The 19889-nt window shown below is 39.3% G+C and overlaps 1 protein-coding gene across 6 annotated transcripts in view; it reads right to left on the bottom strand.

The window, feature by feature from the left end:
• tead1b (TEA domain family member 1b) overlaps positions 1–18838 on the bottom strand; it is a 39459-nt gene extending 20621 nt beyond the window's left edge. For 3 of the 6 annotated variants that reach the window (XM_077587898.1, XM_077587903.1, XM_077587909.1), the window contains exons 1-3: positions 18556–18836; positions 18009–18134; positions 8435–8687 (exon numbers count right to left, since the gene is read on the bottom strand). In XM_077587898.1, coding sequence (XP_077444024.1) covers positions 8435–8591 — 157 coding nt within the window. In that variant the 5' untranslated portion in view covers positions 8592–8687; positions 18009–18134; positions 18556–18836. Of the gene's footprint in view, positions 1–8434; positions 8688–18008; positions 18485–18555 lie in introns of those variants that run through there. The other 3 variants (XM_077587884.1, XM_077587919.1, XM_077587891.1) reach the window with 3 other exon arrangements.
• Between the last annotated feature and the right edge of the window lie 1051 nt (positions 18839–19889).

Here is a 19889-nt window from a genome sequence, read left to right as displayed (position 1 = left end):
TTAGAAAAGAAAACAAATCTGTGAAAAAAGGCTCCATGGCGGTCAAGTGGTTAGCATGTCCGCCTCACAGTTCTGAGATCCGACCCGCAAGATTCTGACCATCCTTTCAAGTTATCATGTTCTCTGTGCGTGGGTTTTCCTGTGTCCTCTCGCATCCCAAAAATATGCATGGGAGACTGATTAAATACTCGAAATCATGCAAACATGTGAGTGTGAGTGTGAATGGTTGTTAATCTCCTTGTTTCCTGCGATTGGCTGACAACCAATTAAGGCTGTCCCCCTACTGCCCACAGTTGGCTGGGATAGACTCCAGCACCCCTGCGATACATGTGAGGCTAAGCGGAAAATGAATGAATGAAATGCATGACAAAAATCTATTTTCCATTCCATGAAAGTGACAAGATATTACTAATTTTTCTTTACTAAACTTAGCTTTTGATTGAAAAATTATTAGAAAACCTGGATTCTTTATACTGTAGGATGCCAGCTACTCGTCCAAGGACAGTCATTTAATTAATTTTGGCATGAATCCACACAATAATGAAATCCCTACAATTTAGAACAAAAAAACCTCCCTTTCAAATCTAATCAGATTTAAATTTGGAAATGTTTTAGTCCATTCAGGACAGAATGACCATATATACTGTGTATATATTTAAGTGTTGCAGGTGAGAGGCTACAGTGTTGTTTTCATTAACGATGATCATTAGCAAAATATTTCGTCGGCAAACAATATAATAATAACAAGTCTACGGCTGACTGGCGACCATTCTAGGGTGTAGTCTGCCTTTCAGCCGAAGTCAGCTATGATAGCCTCCAGAAACCCCTGCCACCCTTACGAGGATGTGGGTTTCAATCTGATTTATTTCAATCACATTGGATCACAACATAAACAAAATGTTGTTCATATAGATGAAGAAGAATTCTAAACGAAACTCCTTTATTAGTGAAGATACTACATCAGGGCAATTGACCCATCCAATTATTTGAAAGGTTTAAGTCTTGGCAACGTCTCTGCTTTCTGAGTGCTCTTGAAAACATAATTACTACTTCCTGCATCCAGCAAGTATTTTTTTTCCTGTTTATAAACATTGAAATAATTGCTGCGCAACCTTGTGCGTTTGCATCCGTTTATGTGACAAATGATTTAAGGTTTCCCTCTAATAGTTAATGTGACATTAAAGCAATCAACAATTTCATTTAAAAATGTATGGAAGAATTATTTTAAGAGAAAATTCACTCTGAACTATATTCTAGGTTTGTGTGTGAAGATCCATTTCAAAAGAGAAAACTAATGATCCCTTCTATTAAAAATAAAGTTAGACAGATTTTGCGGAGGGGAAAGAGAGAGAAAGAGCGAGAGAGAGAGAGACTTTTTGCACGGCAACGCGCTTGTAACATAACAAACAAATTTAAATGAACTTGGATTACGATACAGACACACCCAAAAATAAATATAATCTAACCTTACACTAAACTTCATTCTAATTTTGTTTGACATTTTTCTACTTTTCTTCTTGGCTCTATTTGCCCTGACTTTCAGCTAGAGTTTTTAAAAGGAACCTATCGAGGATTGTTTGGTTTTGTCTTCCCTTCAAAATATTCCAAAAATGATGTACACAAATGTCCTCACAATAGGATAACACACGACCACTTGCCAACGAGAAGTAGTATGGTCCTCTCGTATTAGCGAGCAAGCTCAGCCACGCGTACACCATTCTGCAATGGGGGAAAAAACACTGAAAAAATGCAACGCTCCGCCCAGTGCTCGTAGAGACATTTACACGAGGGAGTTGCAACGGGAAAGGCAGTTGTTCGCAAAGCAGCCTCTTGCAGACCTGGCTGTATGCTCGTATATCAAAATATGTCTCGTATCTCAAAGTAAATATTTGCTCAAAATTGTACTCGTATCTCAAATTGCTCATATGTCGAGGTATTATTGTATTTAAGTAAATAAATCAACAAGGAAATGGGCAGCCCACGTGTTCTTGTAACTGCATTGCTGAAGTTATTGCTGTTTAGAGCAAGTCAATGAACTTCAGTGGGAATGGAATAACAAATGCAAATGCTTAAAAAAACAAGTGTTAGTGACTATAGTGTACCCACAAAGTCAATTGCGGAAATTTCTATATAGTGAATAAAACTATTTCAAGAATGATTCTGAAAGAAACGGTGCAAACACACATTTGTACTGGCACAGACCCTTTTGGAAATGTACATTTTTTTCCAGAATTTCATGACTGATTTAGAAACTCAGCCACAAGTTCTTTTCATAATGCTGTGTTCAACAGTAATTAACAGCTCTTTAAAAATCCATTTGTCCCTCCTCCTCTGGAAATACCCCCCCATCCTAAAAAAAAAAAATCAATACTTAACTTCAAACGACCTTATTGAGCTGACTAAAAGGCTTTATTGCGGGGGCACGGTTGAGCTAATGTGTTAGTTGAACAGTGGGGGATTAAAGGTGAGGTGTTCTCTCAGAATCTTACAAGACACCACAAAGCAGCGGGTCACTAACCTGAGCCTTCCTGGAGACACTGAGAGGATTACAACAGCAACCTGTGCTGAACCCTGCCTGTTTTCAGACAGGGCTAAAGAGGCAAAGACAGCATCTTTATCACTCGGGCGGGTCGGAACAATTCTGATTCCTCTCCCTTCTGTCTCTCCCTCTCTCTCCTCTCATACAAGGCTAAGAGCTCAAACCTGCGAGGCTCCACTCTGTGGAACATGCTCACTGGGGAGCAATTTGCACAGCCAGCCCTTGTCTGAATCACTCTATCAATTAGGAGCCAGTGTGTTTATCATCACATACATTATTGTAGGAACCGGCTCGGTCATTGCGATGAGCTGTGTCTCTCAAGAGAGGGGAGAGAGGAAGGAAATAGATGACCAGGGAGAGATGCTCCAGTTGGACAGGCTGCTGGACTAATCTGAAAAGACGGCTGTAATTATTACTCTCCCGAGGAACTGGCCGAGTCCAACGTGTGAACACACATTCAGGAAGTTGTTCTGCCCCCTACTCTGTGACAAAGTACAACACGGAGTTAAATCAATATTTTCAATGTCTCGGATCAATGCCACGCCGGAGCACAAAGGAAGAGGCTGACTGCTACGAATACGTACAAAAGAAAAAGAAAAGTCTAACTTAGTGGTCACTAAGATTACTATTTCAGGTGAGATTCCTGATTGTGAGAAAGATAAAATACTGTACCTTGGCAGGGCAAGGAGATTACGGGTATAGAGTATATTAAAACTTAACCCCCCGACACTTTAAAAAAAAATAAGATTGTATTTATTAAATTGAGCTGACTAACCTTAATAAAATAATGTCAAAATACAGTGGTACTCACGAAATGAATTTGTTCCAGAAGTAGTTTTGTAACTTGGATTTTTTTTTCAAAGTGGAATCATATTTTACATTTAATTAGCATATTTTTTTCCAAGATATTAAATACTACTTAACTAAACCATCATCGAAGGTACACGAATCAGGAACTCACTGCCGGCCGGTATCATCGTGCAGCAACTTCCTGCTAGCGAATGGGAGGCCAACGAGGTGTTGGGAGATAGCCAATGTGAAAGCAATATTAGCATGACAAAAATGTATTTACATTTTAAGGGATGTTTGATTTCATTTGATGTTTTGTAACTTGGACTGTTTTTCGTTTCTTGAATCCAAGGGTTTCCCATCCACACCAAGTTTTGGTAACCTGAATATTTCGTACGAAGAAGCATTCATAAAAAGAGATATCACTGTATTAAGGTGTTGAAACACTAAGTATCTGTTGCTTATTGCATATTTGGTGACCGTTTCCTTTTGTTGACAGGAATTCTGTGCAGTTTTGAGAGACACTTGTCATCAAACAGCAGAAGAACAGATGACAACAGTGCAGTCCCTGTGCTCGAGTTGAGAAAATAACGCAAGCATTCAGATTCCATTCATATGTTGATTACTGAAAATGGTCCTATCAGTCTGAGATGATCTCATCAGAGTAAGAGTGTTTCATCAATGGGAGAGACGTGATTTCTTGAAAAGCGCACGAGTGACACTGCATCTTTAAGAGGAGCCCCGTCTCAGCGTTTTAGTCAAACAAAAGCAGTCGACTGGGAACATGCAACCTGAAACCAGAAGCCTGACTCCAAGGGCCTCACGCAGCTGGGACACACCCCATGTACTCCTAATTCAGACAGGCAGTAGCCTGCTATTTATCGGCCGCAGCCAACAACTTGAAACAAGATTTGCACACAGTAGGTCGTTTCCTCTATATTTATGTAGTTTACGATCCCTTAGTTTGCTGTTGCCCAAGCTCAACAAAAAAGCCACATCTTTACAGCAATTTGTGTGACAGATTTTTATCTATTTTTATACTACTATATTTTATTTGCTCTCCCTGAAAAACTCACATGTATGCGAGTATTGCCGAACAATGATGCGCAAATATTTGAAGTCTTCATAAAATGGAGATGAGTGTGAAAATCATGGAGATATTTTCCAAGGTGAAACATTACTTTGCATTACATGTAGAGGATAAAGAAGACTTAACTGACTACTTGTTGCTACAATTTTCAAATTTTCACCCCAATCCATTTTGATTGGCTGTCAATCGCCATCAGTGACACTACAATCGCCGTCAATGACAGCCAATGAGCTTAAGGGTTATAAGGTGGCAACACCAATGTCATATTTCCAAGCACCATTGCATGTTACGCTGCCTAGAGGCTCTAAAAATGTCGTCATTTAGCTAATGGGTATCTTATTGTGAAAAGAGGCACAGCTTGTTTCCAACAAGTAGTGCAGAATGGTTCCGTTTGGTAATGTAATTGCATTTCTTTTATAAAGTGCCCCAAAATATCCAACCTCAAAAGTCCCACTTTTTTTGCTAATGCGAGTGCTTTCTGAACTGGTACGTTTCTTGTGAACGGTGGAGCTAGACACAAAGCGACCCTTGATTAATCAATCTAAAATTGTCCTTTTGTTTCCTGCGATTCAAAATAATGAATTACATAGAAAGAAAACATCGTCCTCGCATTCGACATGATCAGTTGACAACTAAAGCAAAATACTTGGTGGAACATATGTAAGTATAAACTACAAGTATAAAGGATTTCAATCAAGCAAAATAAATCAATATAGTAGGTCTTACTGGGAGAGACATGCAACTATCCTGGAAACTCACGAGGCAAGAACACACTGGAAGAAAAAAAAAATCCTAAACATTCATAGAAATGAATATTGTTATAAATCAACGTGTTAATTTGACCTGTGAGATGTCCCTCCTACTATGAAGCCCCTCACACTCCATTCTGAGTGAATGCAGGTGACACAGTGAGTCTGAGCTGATCCCGAAATTCCTAATTATCTGCCCGGCAGGGAGGATCAGATCCGCACACTCTGTCTCCGAGCATTCTCAGCCTTGTGATACAAGCCCCGCAGGAGCAAAGAGCCGAGCCAGGTCTACTCATTATATCGAATTCATTCTTAGCGCTTCTGCAAAGCAAGTGCCACTTAGTTCCCAGAGGAAGGGCTTGGGTCAAATCGCTGACCAGATGGCAGAACATGATATATAATTGAAATACTTTACAATGAAGGCCAGGTAAGCTAAGATGTAGTGCATTTCCTTAGAATAAGTCTCCAATCTGAAGTGTTAACAAGCAGCCATTCTCTAGATTAGAATAATATAATATATAATAAAATGCCATTTTCAAGTTAAAAAATTGGAAAAATGATGGGTTGATATATCTTCTATTCTCTATCAAGGGAAGCAAGATGAATTTATTTATTTTTTTCCAACAGCGACTCAAAAATTCACCTATGTCATTGGTTCATGCAATTCAAGTACAAATATATAACTCGATGAATAAACATACAATTTGAGTGAAGCGTGTTGTTTCACTTATCAACTCCATTTCTGGAATAAATGAATGCAGCCTAGCACAGCAGGTGAACTGTGCAAAGTGCTTTGGCTCTGGCCGGTGCTCCTGATTTGCCTTCCCTTTATTTCTGTTTTTTTAACAAATATTCTTCTTAATAATCTTGCCATGCCAAGTGCAGTCTGAAGTAATACTCTATGCAGATGCCCACCTTCCCAGGCACAATCAGCCCAAGAGAATGGGCAGCACGAGTCTCCTCCGAATATGTGAATCACTTCAGGTAAACACTACAATAATAAGGCAAGAAGCAGAAATTACAAATTGTGTACACTGCAACACAGTTGCTATAGAGACAGTTGCTAATTAACTGCACTCTACCCCTGGATGACAAAGGGCTTAATGGCACTCAGGATGCCTTCTCTAGAGATGAGCTTTGCATTTGGAACATGTCGCCATTCCTAGAATCTCAAATATCAAATACCACCTCCATGCAGCCAACTTTCATCTCAGATGCCATGAGAGCTTCTGCCTCTCTGAGAGATCTACTATAAAGCGAGATTAAAGGACCATCACACTATGCTCAGCAAACCCTTTGGCTCCACATCAAAACTCCTTAAGGCCACAAACATTTTACGGGTAAACAAAAATCTGATGGCATTTGAAATCAATGTTTCCTAATATAGATACATATATATTGAGGCAGTGCCCAGTTTCTACTGGAAAAATATAGCAGCAAGTCAGGAAACAAAATTAAGTGTAAGAAAAAAAAAGTGTTTTTTTATAGTTACTGTACAATATAAAAATGTTTTTTATAGTTACTGTACTATAAAAATGTTTTTTATAGTTACTGTACTATAAAAATGTTTTTTATAGTTACTGTACTAATTCCACATACTAATCAATATGGTTTTAAATACGGTAGAATTTGCTGGCATTGATTGGTTTATTTGTAAATGATTATCATTTTCAAACACAATTATGGAACTCATCATTTCATTTTATAAATGGAATTATAATTTTTTGCTATGTGACCAACGGTCGTAGAATTACGTTGAGTAATTAGAATGAATTTCAATATGACAAACAAAAGTAGCACTCATTAATTTTATCCCTCTCCTGCACTTTTGAATCCAGCTGTTATAACACCAAGACGTCTGTCAAAAAAAGCAGACTTCCTTAAACTGTGTAATTCCTCCATTTGCTCTTCTATGGACACTCTGACGTTCGCGCTCCTCTGGGCACATTTAAGACCATTGAGATTGTCGATAATCTGGCGACCGGAGATCAACTTTCAGGTTGTGGGCACAGCAATGAGGTGAACTGTTTAAATGCAGAAGTGTTCACAAGGCTAAACAAAAATCGTTAGCTTCAGGCTGGAAACAAATATTTTTTTTTTAAAAATTCTTCAGGAAAAACGGAGATCTCAGATTTTGCATTGGTGTAGTTGTTTTGTGGTGCATAGTAACAGTTTCATTTTAAGGTTGTTCATTACGCTTTATGATTGGGGTAGTACGTGTTCTTGGCTCTAGCAGATGACCGTTAGGGTAAAAAATGCAAAGCCTAATGAGGCACGGAAAAAAAAGCTTGTCTGCTTATGGGCAAGACTATCATAAAATGAGTACTATTGTCATTGTTTATGTTATACAACATTGTTCATTCAGGAATTGACCTGACAAGGTTGGAAAATGTGAGATCCCCCCAAAACACGCAGTAAAAAGATCACACTTTAACCCGCAGCGATCAGAAATCCTCAGTCTGCATTTGAAAAAGCACATAGACAGAAGAGTCTTGTTTGTGGCCAAAGCGGCAGATGACGGCTTTCACTGCAACTCATACAATTTACATTTGGTTTGGCCGGAGGGGTCACAAGACAGCTGCAAGTGAATGTGCTGTGTTTTTTTTTGCCTTCACTTGACATTGACAAGCTGTTTGACTTGAAAATATTCTTTCTTTCCATGACATCACCGAGCCAGAGAAGGGGTAGATCGGGGCAGGAGGAGAGGGGGCACAGCTGGTGGGAAGCACTGTACCATCTGCCACTGACTAATAGTTCATGCTGTTTTACTCACAAACTTGCACTTAAGCATCTGCACAGCGGCCACACTGTTAGTACCACATTGACCATCATATACACATACATAATAAGCACGCCGATTGTGGTTTAACTTCTGATTCCATTTTTTAATGTTATCATAAAAACATGCTTTGGTGGTTTTTTTTTCAATGATGCCATGATTGAATGGTTCCATGATTTTCATTGTTGTTTTGGTCTTTTGTAATTGCTGACGAAAGACAGGCACATAATGAAAAATCGTGGTGCCATTTTGCATGTATTGTTTGATACCATATCTGAAAAAGGTAGCGTCTTTTAAGCAGTGTGAGGTGAGTCTGTAATATAAATTAAATGTGCTGTTTAAACATATTAAAAAGTTAGCCTATTGGCTGGAATTGATGGGGAAAAATGTCATTCCATTTGATCCATGGGAACAAACAAGCACTACCAATGAGTTAATAATGCAACAATGACATTGGTTTCTTTGTAGTTGAAGAGATTTGGACTCACCATACATCTTGCCCTCGTCTGACAGGATAATCTTGCGACGTCCACAAGGAGGGTAGATGGCCAAGGCCTCCTGGAAGCTCTGTTCGATGTCAGCACTCCACACGCCTTCGGCGTCATTGTCCACGGGCTTGTCCACAGAATCACTCATCCGCTCCATGTCTTCGGCAGGGCTCTCGCTGCCGCTCCAATTGCTGGGATCAATTTTGGCGGTTAGCTACTCCAAGCTAAAGCCTGGACTGGACAAGGGTGAGACCTGGAAAAAGTGTACAGCAGTGCTTTGCCTTATTACCTCGGTATGACAGGGCAGCGTGAGCGCAACATTTACGATATTCTTTATCGCTCTCAATGGCAGACAGAGAGTTAATTTACACACTGAATTTGTTGTGTGATAAGATACTGAAGCTGTTGCACTCTCCGACACACAACCAACATTCTAGCCAGCTAAACAACCTAATAAAAGCAGTTTATCGACATGCTTTTTCTCCCTGATTTTCCAACTCGCATTCATCACTACGCCAACAATGTAGTCTTTGATAATGACAGACAAACATTCTAGAAATTGCCATTATTGTACACTAACCACAATGAAGTCTGTCAAATGTTGATCAAAACAGAGACTACAGATACCGGTGAAATGGTATCAGTTCAAGGTTGTAAAATAAATATATTGATTTTAGACGAGATTATAAACAACTGCATGGAAAGTTTCAACAGTGAATCAACATCCCAGTTCTTTTATGTCTGGCACTGTTCTTATCTAAAGTTTATTCACATGACACAAACTGTGAGTGGGAATAATAGCATTTTTTTCTCTTATGACAGATCATGAAGGGGGGAAGGGTGTCAACTCTTTGGGGGAGGGAGGGCAACTCCCAGTGAGCCGAAAGTGCTTTTACTGAATTCCGTTTTAGTGTGCAAACTGCTGACATTGCAAAGCTACTACACAATTGATTGGCGCGGGTACAACGGGGGGCGGGGGGCATATTAAAACCGCAAAAATTCTAGGTGTATTCCCCTGATTGTGTAACTTGGTGCAAAACTACTGAACACAAAAGAAAAAAGGAAAATACATTATGTTAGGTGCTATTTAAAAAAGGGGGGGGGATCTAAGAAGCAAGAAACAAAAATTCAATATATGATCTTTTAACATTGGAAGCACGCTGTCATTTTGCTTGACTTTTTCCCCCACTGATTGCACTTGGACTGCGTAGGTCTAACATTCTTCACTAGTCAATTTCGTTTCTGCAGTTTCTATAGAATAGTACGGTGCAACGGCAGTATAACATGGCTCACCTGAAAAGGAGCTATTGATTTGGACAAGGAGAACCAGGTCTTTATTGTAATCGTTGAGACGTTCTTAATGATGGTGTGTCTGATAATCGCACCAACTTAAATCTACCCAGACTCACTGGCTTCTCACTCATCATTCACATGTACTTTGGGTTTCAGAGTTTAGGATTTTGAGGTGATCCTTTCAAAAATGTCAAAAATAGATTTTTTTTTGTTGAGGGAGAGAAACGAGACTATAGTATGGCATTACATGCGGCTAAGAGTTAAATGTTAGCCCATTTTGAAAGTTACAATGGAGGGTAATTTTGAATCATCATGATGTTAACTACAGCAATTTTTTCAACAGTAGAGTAAGCCTCACAATGTGAAGTTTGTCAATGCTCCACATTGTGTATATACTACAGTATAGAGTATTCTGGCAAGTCATAGTAGTAGAATCGTTACAAAGAGGACATTAAGTAGGTCTGTATTATTGATTCTCTGTAGGTAATAAAAAGAAAAAAAAATAGGGTCACAGTATTGACCCTTAAGGGTCTGCATGATGTGACAAAAAGAATTTCAGTCGGGCTATTTCCAGTGGGGGCAGCCCGGCGGATGAGTGTTTAGCACGTTGGCCTCACAGTTCTGGGGTCCTGGGTTCAAATCATTTTCCGTTCCACCTATCCTCACAAGGGTCGCGGCGATGTTGGAGCCTATCCCAGCCAACTATTGGAAGTACCTTTTGGCATGTGGGAGGAAACCGGAGAACCCGGAGCAAACCCACACGGGCACGAGGAGAATATGCAAATTCCCACGCAGGAAGTTTAGGACCCATTAAGGGTTGAACTCTCGATCTCAGAACTGTGAGGTGGACGGGCTAACCACTAGTAATAAACAATTGCAACCAATCATATTGAATTTAAAAATAATTGAGATTTACAACACCAAATGACTAGCTTCCTTAACCAGTAAAGAGAAGTTAAAAACGCCCAGGAACTGCAACCACTAAATACTACTGCTTGCAGTTGTGACTACTCTACTATTCTACTAAAGGTATTACAATTCTAATAGATTATACTTCCAGAGTGACAAAACAAATGTCTTATCCGCAACGATACAAGTCGAATCTAGCCTTAATAAAGTAGTTTTTCAGCGTTCCTAACTAGGATGCTTCCACGATGAACTATTTGGGAGTCGTCAATGAAGGGGTCTCCTAGTAGTGCAGAATCTGAGGCCTAATTGTGTTTTTCACAGGGAGGTATGAATGTCAGCCATAGAAACACTTGGAGCCTTCAGATAATTGCATATTTTCCTCCTTTCAGAGCGCACACCATAGAAATGGTCTCGCTTGTTAGGTATGGAGGGAAAGAGATGGGCAGCAACGCAATAAGTGACAGTGGTAGCAAAGCAGAGGAGTAGCTGTGACACGACATTATGGGGAATTATACTTACAGTGAGATTACATAAACCACTCACTGAGCTGGAATCCAGCTCCTTAAATTAAGAGAACCCATTTCAGCCATCAGACAGAGCAAGGTAATGAAATAGCAGATGAGAGGTCTCAAATGTAATTTTCCATGTGGAGTTCTTTTGTGCTGTTATCTCAGAAGGTGCAATAATGATTCCATGAATGACTTTTGTGGGCTCCATAATAGCCCGCAGTAGTTAAGGCCGCAATGCGTAAAACCATAATTATGGTGCGATTTAAAAACTTAACATTTTCCGGATGTTGTAAAGACGTAATTACTAGAGCAATCTCAAAAATATTTCATTTCGCGTAATGTGCAAACAACTAGGTGCATTCATAATCATAGATACAGCTTCTATTATAAGGCAAATAAAAAAAAAGTAATGGGGAAAATTGTGTTACGACTTTGAAAGGGCATCTTTGAGGACCTTGAAATGCATTTACAAGGGTGAATGAATGCAAAAAATAAATTCAGTCAAATACTTCTGGAATTATTATTCCGTCCGATTCAATTTATTTACACGTCCTTCTCACACAAGTCAACGTTAAGTATGAATTTAATTTAAATCAAGGTGGCACTGTGACCCCACGCTTTCAGATTGAAAATATTTTTTCTGAGCCATAACAACAAACTGTAGCACTGGATTCCTGAGAGCTGAGTGGGAAAAAAAATTAATTGAACCTTCAGGTTCCCGCCAAAGGCAAAATAAGTTGGAGATTTTATGCTGCAGATCAGATCACAAGTTACTTATGAGTAAAAATTTCATGAACGCAGGAAACAAGCAGGATGACAATTTAGGCTGGTGGACAAACGAGGTTTCCAGACTTTCTTAAGCTGTCGCTCTTGGCAGTGGATTTGTGTTCATTTCATGGCTCCCTGAACTGGTAGGCTTCGATGCTGTGAATCTGTCTCATGTCATCCCACTCAAACCTGGGCCCGGACCCCACCACACAACAACGGTCAGGCCACTGAGGGATCAATCTTTGTTTGCCAGGGAATAGGATTGATTTACGGTTTCTATCAAAGCAGCCCTCTCTCGCTCGACCCTTCTCAGAACGAGCGGCGTAGCAACAGCACGGCCTGGACGACAACCGGCATTTCTGCAGTCCCGAAAAAGCGACATTGTTAACCTCCCGTCCGCCAAAACAGAAGCTACCATTTTACTGAATTACAAACCTCGGAAAAAAAACAGTCTTCCATTTGTAATACCACAACACAGGAACATACAGAAAATGGCACCTTTCAAATCTAGCAGCTTGGATATTTGTCCATCAAAAGAAATATGCAGCACGCATTCCAGACGGTAAGCATGCGGTAGCGTGCACCACTGTCTCAACACATAAAGCTCAGGAAATTAAAGCTGTAAATAAAGCTCTGTCAGATAAAGGATCTTGTGACAGTTATGAGTGGGGAGCCACAGGCTCATTCAGGACGCGTGCGGACAGGCATGAAAAAACAAATCACCGTGATGATAGTGAGGGCGACCATTTGCATTTTCTTGTCTACGAACATGTTTCTTTTTTATATTTTACACCCCATTGCCAGGTAACACACTTTAAGCATCGTCCTTTTCAGGTGCTTAAAGAGATACATTTGGCCCAAAACAGTGTTGGCGACAATAATTACAATGTCACATCCAGTCTCTTAAACTTTTTTTCGGGCCAACATTAACACATTGGTTGCAAATCTATTTTGAGAGAGAAGTTTGGCAGCATTTTTTGCTGAGAATTCTCTGAAGTCAGAAATTATCGACATGCCTCCACCAGTTTGACACTATAGTGGTACCTTTACTTAGGAAAGTTTCTACATACGAAATGCACAAGTTACAAAATGCCTCAAGTAGAAAATGTTGTCTCTGGATACAAAAGAATTTCAATTTATGAAGCACAAAATCTCAAAAACTCAAAGATCCAACCCCATACCTGTCAACCTCTGCCGATAACTGCCCTTATAAATGATTATGATTCCCCTTACAAACCCCCAAAAAACCTTACAAACACCGTACGAGTCGTACGGTGTTTGTAAGGTTTTTTGGGGGTTTGTAAGGGGAATCATAATCATTTATAAGGGCAGTTATCGGCAGAGGTTGACAGGTATGCAACCCCAAACGTAAGTACACTTGTAGAATACTGTGTTTTAGTTTGAAATTGGCTGTGGAAGAGTTGCTCTCCAATTGGCTATTTCCCAACACCCCGCTGGGTACCATTTAGCAGTGCCCAGGAGGGAGCTGTGTCTCCATGATGCTTTTCGTGTGCCTTGGACCCTTGTTGGTCTCGTCACGGAGTTCTAACACACGTAAAGGACAGAGCAACTGTTGTGTGGTAAGTTTTACAAGTGTGCTCAATGCAATTATTCTTGGTTATTCATCATTGACCTCAATAAAGTGATTCGAGGGACGAGCAAAAAGAACCTGGCTCTGTTATCAATAGAAGTAAAAAAAGAAAAAGAGCTCTAATATCAATTGAAGTAAAAAAAAAAAAGAGATGATAAAAAATATGAAAGTGGCATGCAGTTGAGTGACATTGCAAAGGAATATGGCCAAAATCATTTAAATGGTTTCATCTTTTGTTTTACTTTTAAACACAAATTTCCTACAAAATGTGTTTTTATATAAGGGTTTAGGGGGTAGTATTGGGGACCTTGGAAAACATTAGGCTATTTAAATGGAAAATGTGACTATACTTACAAAAAATTCAAGTTATGAAAAGTAAAATGTGATCTGATTTGCATTTCTAAAATAAAATGAGATGTAGGTGAATCAGAGGTGGCTCAGTAACGAAGCACAAGTGTTTCCGGGCACAATGACAGGCTGAACTTTGTGCACACATGCCATTGACTGTCTAACACGCAGCCCACAGCCATTATAAGTCAGCAATTATTATTATTATGCGGCCCTGATAGTAAGACTCAAAAATCGGGCTCCAGGAATGGACACCATCTAGTAAGAGATTTGATGCCTCAACCTCAAATCTATACCAAACCCAAGAGTGCCAGAATGACATGTTTCAGCTCAGTTCAGCTCGATTTCCACCAATTAACGAGTCAACTAAATGACGAGTATGTAAATAGTGTGAAATCATTGCATGCTCTAATCTGAGATAAGCATCTGTAATTTATCTTTGAGATCAATCAATTGATAGTTTTAACAAAGAATTGACACACATGGTGTAATCTCTATTCTCTGTCTCAGTTCCTCGACACATTCAAAGTGTTTTGATTTTATAATTTTATATAAATCAGTGGTTCCAAACAACCTAAAGCAAGTGAGTGCCACCTAGAAGAATTGTTAACTCCAAGTATTGCGAGTGCTACGGTTATGACAGAAATGTTAGGAGTTATACTCCTAAAGCTATAATTAATATTTTAAACTACTTCAAAATGATGCTTGATTTGATGGTTAACCCTGCTTCAATACAGAAAATTAAAGAGTTAGATAAAAATTGTATTGCGCCTAAATAAATATCTGAAAACTGAGGCGCTGAGTAAAATTAAATCACAATTTTCTGTCAAAATACACCTATAAGAAATGTTTTTTATTCTTATAATTTATTCACAAATTGGCTTTAAAAATGTAACCATGGCGAGCGCAAGTAGACTTTAAAAAATCTCTGACCACTACACGCAAGTCTTTCAAATGGACTTCCTCACAGTCCCAACTAAAATTCTAAACTAATTTACCATGTATTAAACACGAAAAAGTATTTCCACTTTACTTCACAGTCCTCGTGATAATATGGCGTCTACTAAGAAGGTGTCCTGTGTAACTATGTAACCAGCTACGATTGGATATGTAGAATGTTTATGTAGATGGCAGAATTTATAAACACTTTTGGTAAATGAAGTGGTGATTACAACCAATGATTGCAAGCTGATCATCATGGTCACTACTATTGGCTGCATAGGGAGAGGAAGTCGTTGAAGCCCAGATTTCCTTTGTGGTTCAAATTCCAGTTGTTGTAATAGTCATTACAAATGACTCATACCGTTTGAAGAATGTGAGAATACTACACTAACTATGGTTCCTCTCTTTTCATCAGACTATCTCAAGCTCAAATAAAAATAGAATTAAATAACACTTTTCAGGAAAAAGATTTCAAGAAGAAGGGAGCATTAAATCACAGTTTCATATGGTAATGATTTAAGGAGTGGAAGACTGAAGCCTGACAAAATACAACAAGCCTGCCTTTCATGAACTTGAATGACTATTAAAATAGAAAAAAGAAGAAAAAAAACAACTGCGTTACATTAACAAAGAAGGTCTGACAGGACCAAAGTGCTTCCGGTAGCTAGTGGACCATTTATGGCTGCCGTTTGAAGCAGATTTTCTTAGATGACGTCAGTGGCTTTGAGCCAGCTTTTCCTTTTTGGTGGCACTTTGGGCTGGCCTCAGCGGGCTCTGCTCAAACTGCTGAGCAGCACACACACACACACACACACACACACACACACACACACACACACAAACACTCTAAAATTCCCTTTCTAGACCAGGGTTTACCTCAGGGCACAAACAGTCTGGAAGCCTGCGGGAGTGTCCTCTTTTTTTTTTTAAATTGCCTTAACCATCCAAAGCAGATATACAGCGTTATCCTAGTAGCCTTCTAGATTTTGAATGATAAACAATGACTTACTGTTTGTTCAGATCCTCTATCAGTTGTGGGCACATGGCTACAAGCAACATCAGTGGGATTCACAATTGACTACAGTGCAGTAAAAATGTTACTTTTAATAATGATTTTTTATTTGTTCAATGTCTTGTGATCTGGTGAATGCAAGAAAAATGGGCTAACTTTTGACCTGACAACGGAAGGAGCAAACATTGAAATTAATATTCAATCAACACAAAAAAAAACATCCGTTTTGAGTTGTTCAAATACATTGTGAAAGAAATATCCATGAGGGTGACAACTACTTTTTTTAATGAAAATACAATTAGACTTATTTTTTTAAATAATTGGCCCATAATTCATAACCTCAATAAAAACATAAATGTATTTTGCCGTTATTATTTAAGTGAAGAGATATTTGACTTAAGTCACACTGACACTCCTATGACGCATGAATTGATTTCTCTTCCAATAAAAAGTCACATAACTTTAAAACCAAATCTGTTACATTAACAGATTAACAGTAAGGAAATTCCAAATTTATTTTGTACTCTTGAAGGAAAAAAACCCTCATCAATCTTATAGTAATCTTAAATGTGTCAGATATGTGTTATTCTTTTACAAACATTATGAAGTTTGTGACGACAGGTCACCTGATTGCATAAACTGAAAACAAAGCATCCATTTCTTCAAGATTTATAATGTCAAATGTTTGGGGTTATGCAGAGTTCAACTGGAAATAATAAACCTTTTGTGCCAATTTGTTGTGTGTTTTATGTATTGTTGATCCTCTCAGAGCTGTGAATCGGCCAGTGTTCCGAGTTTAAACGACGTGAAAATGCCATCAATTAAATTTGCATTAAAACACAGACCTTCGAGTAGATTTCACTTACTCCAAGACCCGTGGCAACAATCTTTCTAATGAGTTTATTTCACTTTCACACGGTTGAGATTCAATTGGGAGAAAGTGAATTTTGAGGAAACGCACTTGGGCTGATTATAAGTTGCCGAGTTGAAAGGTGACCTGGTGACCTTAAAGTGCTGTTTAGTTCAAACTAAGCCAAAGCTGTCAAATCTTTCAATTGCACACATTTAGCAGAAAATGTGTTACAAACTAAAAGGGATACTAAAGAATATTGTTTTCAATATTAAGCCATTATGGGACAATATTTTTTGAACTCTTACATGGCACTCATTGATTCCCATTAACGGCACTATACGTCTAATCCAATTGACTGGGAGAGAACGTTCATTCGCCCCTTTTTTAAAAAGATCAAAAATAGTCCCTAACTTCTTAGGCGTCAATAATAATAACCAAAAACGTTCAATTTATAACATGATTTGATACCTGATTGATAACGTGACAATTGATAGTTCTTAATTAGCACCTACTAGTCCACAGTATTGACAAAATCTCCTCAAAAGGGTTGTGAATGGGTTAAAAACGATGAAATTTAAACAAAAATGACAGCTTGAGAGTTATTGTGTTGTTTGTTCATTTACATTTTAGTTTTTAATATTTTACTTGGTTATACTTTTATTCATGAAAAACAGGTATATAAATTATATTATAAAACATCTGACCTAAAATATGATATGCTCATGAGGTCTTTGAGAATTTTTTCCCCTTAAATTAACCAAAAAAAGGTAACTATAAAGGGTTAAAAGTCATTCAGGGCGCGTTTCTTTGCTTTTCCTCCACACCGTGTTTTCCTGAAGCTTTCCTTTAGTTTGGGAAATGCCTGCTCAGTTGAAAATTAACTCTCCAACGAGAGGACTACCCGATCAAATCGCTTTTCCTTATTCATTTCCAGACGCTGTGATCAAGTTATTAACAATAGCGATAAAATATATATTTCAACAAACAACTGACGAATATTTCCTGCGAGTTAGTTCCAAACATAGCGGAGTAATCTACTTTTCGAACGAGTGACACGTCAATTTAAGCTAATATTCCTCCGACACTGTACCAACAACTAAACCTATAGCCGGGAGCATATTTCCGTTGAAGTAGGCTTAGTATGTTTAAAATATGTTTTTAACGGAATAAAGCATCTTCAAACTACATTAATATTCATCATTTCTTAGCAATGTTAGTATCACGAGCCAGCGTTAAAAAAAGGAAAAAAAGTAGTGAGTTGTAATGGTGGACTTTTGACTCATCTTTTTCGCCATGGTTCCCTCACTTGTTTTGCAAGGAACGGGGGGAAAAAAAGAAATAATACTCACACAAAACTTGGAATTTTAAAAAGCTACGTCCAAGGTGACGAAGCAACAAGTCTTCCCGGCGTTCTCCGTCGAGGTGGTCCGAAAAGAAAGCCTCCGGTGAAATCCCCCGCGTGCGGAGCGAGCCAACTAGAGAGAGGAAAAAGAGCAGCGCTTACAATCGTCATCTTGTCCCCCCCAAAAAAGCTCTTTTTCGAGCTCAATGTTTCTTTCTTAGTTAAGGCTTCAATCCCTCGTGGGTGTTTACGGGCTTCTGACACGGAGCACACGGCATGCGGCTCTTTTAAAAGGGGCGTAGGAGCAGCCTTCTTGTCCAAAAAATGTGAAAAATGTCAAAGATTTTCCGGCGCTCCGGCGAGCGAACGTTCAAAGTGCCTGTCGGCCATCTAACCCTCGTTTAAACACACGCCGTGGGAGGAGAAAAAAACAACCATAAAAAGGCCAGCGTTTTGATAAACTAGCCCGTTTTTTGTGCGAAGGCATCAACTAACAGCCAGCAAACACAAGTCCACAGCCACTTTGAATGCCTGCGACTAGCAATGGAACTTACCTCGTTACTGATACCTCACATTTCAAAAAATGTCCATTTTGAGATCGTGTGTTGTTACTGGGTATTTACAATATGGTGTCAAGTTATTCTGGGTTGTTGTTGTTGTTGTTTCTCTTTTTTTTCTTTTTTTAGGAAGGTGAAATCCCTTCGCTCACTGACAGAGATGCGAAGAATGCTCGGAATGAGAAGAGGAATGAAATGAACGCAGGGAGCGAGTTTGCGTCGGGGGGCGGAGCGAGAGGTGGCGTCATCCCGGAGACCAGCAGCCTCCCTCGGCCGCGCGGGGACAGATAGAGCCGGGGAGGAAGGAGGGAGGGAGGGAGAGGGGTGCCGAGACTTGACATCCCGAGAGCTGTGGCCTTCAGGGACGTGGAGAAAGTTGGACTTCCCAACGTCATCGCCAGCGTCACACTTACCTTCGCCTCCACGTCTCATCTCACTCATTTTCTCACCCGCTTTATCCTCAGAAGGGTCGCGGGGGGTGCTGGAGCCCACCCCACCTTCGCCTCCACGTCGCAGTCACAAATCGACCCAATGTGCATTCACTGCTTAAGCAAAAATATGTTGCATTGGTGGAAAGGCGGCTTGTTTTTACGCCAGTTTTGGGTGCTTCGTATGAATCCGACTTTAGTTTTTGCTGTGTTGCTAATCAATATGACAATTTTTGCACTGCAAAATGATCCCAAAGTGGAAGTTCTCGCTTACTTGTTGTACTTGGTATGGACGCTAAATAAAATGTCAATTCCTAAGTTATATGTGGACTTATCAGAAATTTGGCAGGTAAATTCTGGGAATGGGCACGCATCAATCCTTGCAGCCCTGAAAATGAGTACCTGGAGAAAAGCCACACAACCCCGAAATGAACATGCAAACTCCAAACGGTGAGGACTGACCTAGGATCAAACCCTCGACCCCCGAACTGTGAATCCGATACACTAAACACTCCTCAACTGGGCCGCCGTTAATGGGGGTTTCAATATTAATTTTAACTACTAACTACCACAGCACATATTTTATGGCTACTATAGATGTACGGCAATTGTGTAATATATGTATGGAATTTTAAACAAACCGAAAAGAACATTTTCAAGTTCTTTATCTCTTCTTTTTATTTTGCTGCTTTTTCAACAATCACACCATGTTTTTGTGCTTCAATGAAAAGTAATACAGAGCCATATATTATAGCTCTAAAAACAGTTCATTTTCTGCACAAAATAAAAGCCTATAACATAGTATTTGTCATCCAATATAAACAGTCCCATCAGAAATGACTCTACTTTGGTGGTGAAATGAACACAAAGCATTTCAGTAGATTCACTCTTTAAATAGGCCAT

Source organism: Stigmatopora argus, chromosome 2 (assembly GCF_051989625.1).
Source record: "Stigmatopora argus isolate UIUO_Sarg chromosome 2, RoL_Sarg_1.0, whole genome shotgun sequence".
NCBI lineage: Eukaryota > Metazoa > Chordata > Actinopteri > Syngnathiformes > Syngnathidae > Stigmatopora > Stigmatopora argus.
Note: the sequence above shows the minus strand (reverse complement) of the source record. Positions and strands in the feature narration are given on the sequence as shown.